Source organism: Periplaneta americana, chromosome 1 (assembly GCF_040183065.1).
Source record: "Periplaneta americana isolate PAMFEO1 chromosome 1, P.americana_PAMFEO1_priV1, whole genome shotgun sequence".
In the NCBI taxonomy this organism is placed as follows: domain Eukaryota; kingdom Metazoa; phylum Arthropoda; class Insecta; order Blattodea; family Blattidae; genus Periplaneta; species Periplaneta americana.
The window spans coordinates 166,817,090-166,824,028 of record NC_091117.1 but is presented as its reverse complement, the minus strand read 5'-3'; the positions used below and the strand labels follow the sequence as shown (position 1 = coordinate 166,824,028).

Sequence of the window (6,939 nt, the reverse complement as noted above, 5' to 3'; positions counted from 1 at the left end):
AGTGGAAGAATCATAAATCTCAGTCAAATGACTTTCTTTGTTGGATGACTTAAGCACATTGATTTCAGAGTTTTCATATTTTCGTGTGTGTGATAAACAATTCTTTCCTTAGTGAATGATTTGAATGTCATTCTCTCTAAACGCTGCTGTTTTCTATTGATCTTTTCTACAAATGAATCTCTTTCACTCCACTTTTCTGACGCATTATGTTCTTTCGAAACTGATGTGTACCGGTACGAATTCTTTTTTTGGACGATCGTTCCAGTGGTTTAACACGTCCCAATAAAATGATTTCTGAGATGAGTTATGCATATACTTTCCTGTGGTTTTTCCAAAACTGTCTCGTCAAAATTATTTTTTACCTGGCAATTTGCGTTTGCAGTTATGTTTTGCAATCTCTGAGAGAACTCCGTAATCTACTATTCATAGAAGATGGACTGAAGCGTTATTTATCAATTCGTAAAGTCACGGAGTCTTTCCTTTCGTTTATATCTGAAGTTTTCGTTTGAAATCCACGTTTTCCTAGCAATTTGATTCGTTGAATTCAAGTCAGAAGCTTGTGAAAGCATTTGATTGTATTTTACCCAACACGATGACGTCACCGAATCTAAGGATGAGACAGAGTAGCGTTTTAATTCTATGTTAGGAGTTTGACGTATACAATTGAAGATTTTTAACCATGACGATTCGGTTTCAGACAAAATGTGGTGATACGAGTCCGACAACACATCTGGTTTGTAAAGTTCACTCAAATTCATCTGTCAATTCTTTTTCTTGCATTGTCCTGGGTTTTGGCACCACGTATTTGCCTAAAAGTAGCACTCTTCTATAATTTTAAAGTGATAGATCTATATAATTCCCTTTAAGCGAATTGCATCATACCATACAATTTTATTTTGAGTTCATATTTATTAAAACCAAATGTGTATACTATGTAATTTTTAGTGTAGAGCGTCTCTATGGATATAAGAGTATTAGTTGAAAAAGCGATCATGTCAACTTACGTTAAATGTTTAAGTTTCTGTACTTATAGGCTATACCGTACTGTACGGTATTTTAAAATGTCACACATGAATAACGTTATTTTGGAACTATTTAATGTTTAAGAAAATTGCAAGAAAAGATTACTTAAATCAAACGTTTATTTAAAACCTAAGTAGATATCACGAAGAACTTTTTTATTTAATACCAATAACAATGTTCAATAAGATATGAAAGATCATTGTTAAAGCAGTTATGACAAAGAAAGCGTCCAAGAACAGAGCGTATAATTTATTAAAACCATAAAACAGTTCGCGATAATTCTCATGAATGGCGATTGTTTCTACCAAAGCACCATATTGAAGAAAAACATCACGATTTGAAATTAAATAGCGCGTTTGTATCCTTAGAAAAACTGTAATGGAATTTAATAATGAAAATTCATATTTGACGTACAATGAAATAGAAGATCTAATCGATAAGGGAAATGGAAGAATGCCCAGTAATGTTAGCAAAACGAATGAGTTAGAATTACAGAGAAAGTTGGGTAATAATGGGCCGACAACGTTGTTTAATGGAAATGAACTTCTTGGTGGAGGAGATAAAAACGAGAGCTTTAATATTTCGAAGAGTAAAGATAGGCCTACATCATATTGCTCATTGGCCTATTTTGGGAACAAATTAACACTGGGAAATTTAGACAATAGCACCGAACAACCAGAACAATTACCGGTTGAAGAAAAATCTAAAAGTCTGAAAAAGGTAAAAAAAGGGAAAAACAAGTACGTCCAGTGTGCTCATAATATACAGTCCTTACCTGAAATAGCCCTTGAGAAAATCTTCTGGAATTTGAGTTTAAGCGAAATCTCAGACAACATACAACTCACGTGTCGCACTTTCCAAGCTGTGGCGAAACGCATTCTGCGACTAGAATTCAAGAATGTTAGGCTCCGGCTCCAGAAGGCCATAATGGAAGTGGAAACCCGTGGTGACTATGGAGTGAGGGAGCATTGCCTGACGGTCTGCGTTTACAAAATCCTAGAGTCTGAGCTGCTAATGCTGCGAGCAGCTTGTGCTAGACAGGTAGGCTATAGTTTAACTTCTTTCATCATATTTAATTCGCCACTACGGCCACTATTGGAACATTGACAAGTCAATTAAAAGTCCATATCAGTAGCTACATCTCACTTGATAATATGAGTCAGAGAACAAATTATTGTTGCCTCATGAGTGATGCCTTGATGGTGTCTTCGGACAATTGACTAAACAACAATATCATCATCATCTTGCGTCTTATTAATGGAATATGTTACGGTACTATTATCTGTGCATTTCAAACTAGCGGCTCAAGTTAACATACAAACGCACAAAAGTACAAACCACGAACGAGTCACTGAACTGAAAACTGTGAACTGAAGCACTAATAATTCCGGCTGTCCCAGCTGACTTTAATTGAGGAGAAATGGTCCCGGACTGGGGTAAGCACACGTGGCATATGCAGTCCATTACTTGACCTTGAGCCGCCAGTTCGAAATGCACTGATAATAGTCAGCAATGTATGCAATGGAGTGGGAAGAAAGGAACTGGTCCCGTCCTCCATTATCCCCTGGCTTAGTTGCCTTATTAGTGATGCCTTATTGGTGTCACTCATGAGGTTCCAACCAGTCTTCGGACTGCTGAATAAACATACATACATCAGAGCGAAGAGCCACACTGGTAGCTGCATGGTTACCTCGCATTCGAATACTGGCGAATCCAAGTGAATTTATAATGGATGGAAAAGCTTCTGGGATAGATATTCGTGGAGTACTTCCATTTCTTCTACCATCAGTCCACCATTTCTCCATTAATCACCACCACCATCACCATTACTCTAGTGTGATGCAGATCATCTTCTCATGGCTTGCTACGATTAGTTTCAAAGATGGCAAAGCAATAGGCTACACAAGTTTCTGCGCGTTACTTCATTACCTCAAGTAATCGGATAATAAAAGAAAAATCATCGAGTACCAGCTTTACCTATAATTGTTCCTAAAGTTCGAACCAGTTATTATGATCGTATTTTTCCATAGGTTAACTTTCAACAAAATTATACTGGGTGTTTCAGATCACCCGTATCAGCCTTTTTTCTCGAAAACTATATGATACTGGTTGTTCATAAAAAAAAATTTGATAACTGAAACCTATATAAAGAATCGATTGACGGTAGTACCAGTTCCCGTAACAAACTGGAAGTAGGGGTACCTGTGGTCAATTTCGAAATTTCAAATGAAAACATGAGTCACTGAAGGTACCATTGGAAACTACTTTTAAAAAGAAACAACTTTTACTGAAACTTTTTTTTTCTAACTTTTATTGTTTACTTACAAAACAACGAAAATGGTATCTTCTGAGATGTGCTGTATGTTCTTTATGTACGTACTTACATTCTTCATAGTACGGTAAGTGTTCAAAATATACGCCACCCTGTGCTAAACAATGTTCTGAGCCGTCATTGCACTTCAGCACAGCAGAGAGACCCACAGGCTTCTCTAATTCTGTACAGGAGCATCTGTTTCAGTATCTTGGAACATTGCACTCTAGTGACGTGTTGAAACCAATTTTGTCTACAGTCACAGAGATATTCAGCTATAGGGATTATTTTAAATTCATTAACTATTGCTTCATTTCGTTTGTAATCTAAAAGATTGTATCCAGCAGTTCTTCTCAAAAATATCGTTTCAGCAGATGTTATGCACCTTTCATCTTGGATTCATATGGCCAGGCTTCACTGCCACAACAGAGAGTGGGTCTTGCCAAAACTTTATAATATAAATAATTGGTTATATGGCGATCTTATTCGTGTTAATTATGTGAGCATGTGCGGCTTACAGCTGTTTCGGTGCTATTCGACACCATCCTCAGAGCCTACCTCAGAGGTGTTGAATAGCACCGAAACAGCTGTAAGCTGCACATGCTTACATAATTAACACGAGTAAGATCGCCATATAATCAATTATTTATATTCAAGTGTTAAAAGTAGTGTACGAAAGATTCAACATAGTTTATAATACACTTTCTTGTGTGTTTTTAACCTTCGTTGTTCTGAAAACTTGGTTGATAATACTGAGGGATCTGTTATACTTCCGAATTTTGAGTATTAAATCTCATTCTTCAAGATATGATAATGTATAACCTAAATATTTAAACGAGTTAATTTATTCCAATAATTAATTGTTAATACAAATTTTGCTTCTGATAGTAATTTTCCTTGATAGGCCATGACCTTTGTTCTTGTTTTTGAGATTTACATGTTAAAATCTTCTATCTTCTGCAATATTATTAAGATGGTGAATAGAATACTGTAATTCATCTTCTGTGCCAGACAGTAAAAAAAAAAGTGGTAACAACAATTTCACAATATGCTACTATCTAACTACCTAGCTAAAGCAGGCAATTGCAAAGTAGGAAAATATCGAACATTTATTTTCAGCTCTATATTTCAAAATTTTCTCAAAATTTTGCCACCTCCATGAATTTGCTGCCCTAAGCGTGAGCCCATGCAAAAATATAGGCCTGGGTATAACTAGAATGATTCTAAACAACCCTTCCACATTCTTGAACATTTGTCTAGATTAAAGGAACGAAGTTACTAGTATTCACTTAACATGTATTGAAGATAATCCCGAAGTAGTAAACCAATCTAAACAGAAATCTAATGACATCAAGACAGTACAAAATAATAAAGTTATTTACTGAGATATTAAAGACACGCATCTGACTTTCCATACCATTTCTCTGAAGACTCAACTACTCCTCCAGTACTTCAAGGATTGGATATTGTTTTGAAAATTTTAAGCTCCATATCAATTTCCAATGTAGCCCTATTACTTCGTGGCATCTATTCCATTTCCATCTCCTAATAACAATTTGTCCAGGATATTCGGTTTTCAGAGTCCTACTAGATCAAATCTTTTATTCATACTAAATAAGTGAAATGTCAATAATAAAATAGTACCGTAGGTCTACTCCAGTTTGCAGTAAGTTTCAGCAGAATTCGAAATACGAGGAGTGTTCTTAAAGTAAGTTCCAAAAGGGTGTAGTAAGTAAACGGGAAGATATTTACAAACCATTTTTGTTGCATTGTATTCCCCACACTTCAATTACTTCTCAACATAATCTCCACCATTATTGAGGCATTTATCGAGTTGTGGCACAAGTCTTTCTATCCCTTCATTGCAGAATTCGCTCGCCTGCGATGTGAACCACTCCCGCACTGCTGTTTTCACTTCATCATCACCATCAAAACGTTGACCACTGAAGAACTTCTTGAGGTGTATGAAGAGATGAAAGTCACTCGGAGCCAAATCCGGGCTGTAGGGGGGATGGTCAATTTGTTCCCAGCCAAATTTCGAGATGAGATTTTGGGTGTCACGAGCTGTGTGTGGCCGAGTGTTGTCATGAAGCAACACAACTCAGTCAGTCAGCATCCCACGTCTCTTGTTCTGAATTGCGCGATGGAGCTTCTTCAAGGTCTGACAATAGGTTTCTCTATTAATGGTTTCACCCCGAGGCAAGAATTCGATGAGTAGGACTCCTTTTCTGTCCCAAAAAACAGTGCACATGATCTTGCGTGTTGACATGGTTTGTTTGAATTTCTTTTTCCTTGGCGATGCAGTGTGCCTCCATTCCATGGACTGCTGCTTCGATTCAGGTGTCATGTGAGACACCCAAGTCTCGTCACCTGTCACGATATGGTCAAGAAACTCATCGCCTTGCTCACTGTAACGTGAGAAAGCTCAACGCACTGGAAGCTCGTTTAGTTGTGTGTTCCTCGGTTAGCAACTTGGGTACCCATTGTGAGCACAATTTTCGATATCGTAATCGATCTATTACAATTTTGTAGAGAACACACTGCGACATTTGTGGAAAATTCAAGGAAAGCGAAGAAATTGTGAACCTCCTGTCCTCATGAATTTTTTCATCGACAGCATGCACCAAATCGTCATTGATCAAAGATGGCCGACCGGTACGCTGCTCGTTATGCACAGAGACGCGGCCCTCGTTAAACTTCCTAACCCATCTCCTGACCATTCCATCACTAGTGGCATCATCACCATACACCTCACAAAGTTGACAATGAATGTCAGCTGGTTTGATGTTTCTCGCATTCAAGAAACGGATAACAGACCGCATCTCACAGTTGGTGGGGTGCTCAATCACTTTAAACATTTCAACTATCACAATAACCACACACACGGACTGAAGCTCGGAAACTGCATGCACAGCTTGCCTGAGAACTGAAGAAGAAGACACGCATGCGCAAAATAACGATTGCAGCGATGCGACGGCTATAATTGAAAACGGAACTTACTTTAAGAACACGCCTTGTATGTTCTTTTAACGGACCTACAAACCTTTCTGTACTGTGATTTTTTCCTCGTTAGTTATATTCGAATGAGGTCCATTTCCTATAATTTTTATGGCTTCTTCAAAAATACCTTTGAAAGTTCCTTCACTTCACTTCTGCAGCAATTCATATAATTGCAAACGATATTCACAGCACAGTCATAATATGAGTAGTACAACTGTGTCCACAGAAACATTCCGTGATTGTAAACTGCTATAATTTTGTAACTATGTCTATTACGAAACTCATACCAATGCCATTAGAAAGAACGGCTCGAAGAATTTCATGAGATGTGTAATTGATTTATATAAATGATTTGTTATTAACAGATTTACGCAAATATAATGGGGTTATATATTCATATGCGGATGATACCGTAATTCTTTTTGGTGAACAGTCTTGGGATGGCACTTATATTAATGCGAATAATGGATTACAGGCAATTAAAGAGTGGTTTGATTTAAACGCTCTTTCCTTAAACACATCCAAAACAACTGTTGTTCCATTTTCACTAAGGTCCAGTGGTCTTCAATCTCCTCAATCTTCCTTTAGGCTCAAAATTCATCATT

General features: G+C 37.3%; 1 protein-coding gene across 1 annotated transcript in view; it reads left to right on the top strand.

Annotated features, from left to right (window-relative positions):
• Positions 1-1,326: 1,326 nt before the first annotated feature.
• LOC138694522 (uncharacterized) overlaps positions 1,327-6,939 on the top strand; it is a 42,797-nt gene continuing 37,184 nt past the window's right edge. Inside the window, exon 1 of the mRNA XM_069818367.1 lies at positions 1,327-2,064. Coding sequence (XP_069674468.1) covers positions 1,402-2,064 — 663 coding nt within the window. The 5' untranslated portion in view covers positions 1,327-1,401. The remainder of the gene's footprint in view (positions 2,065-6,939) is intronic.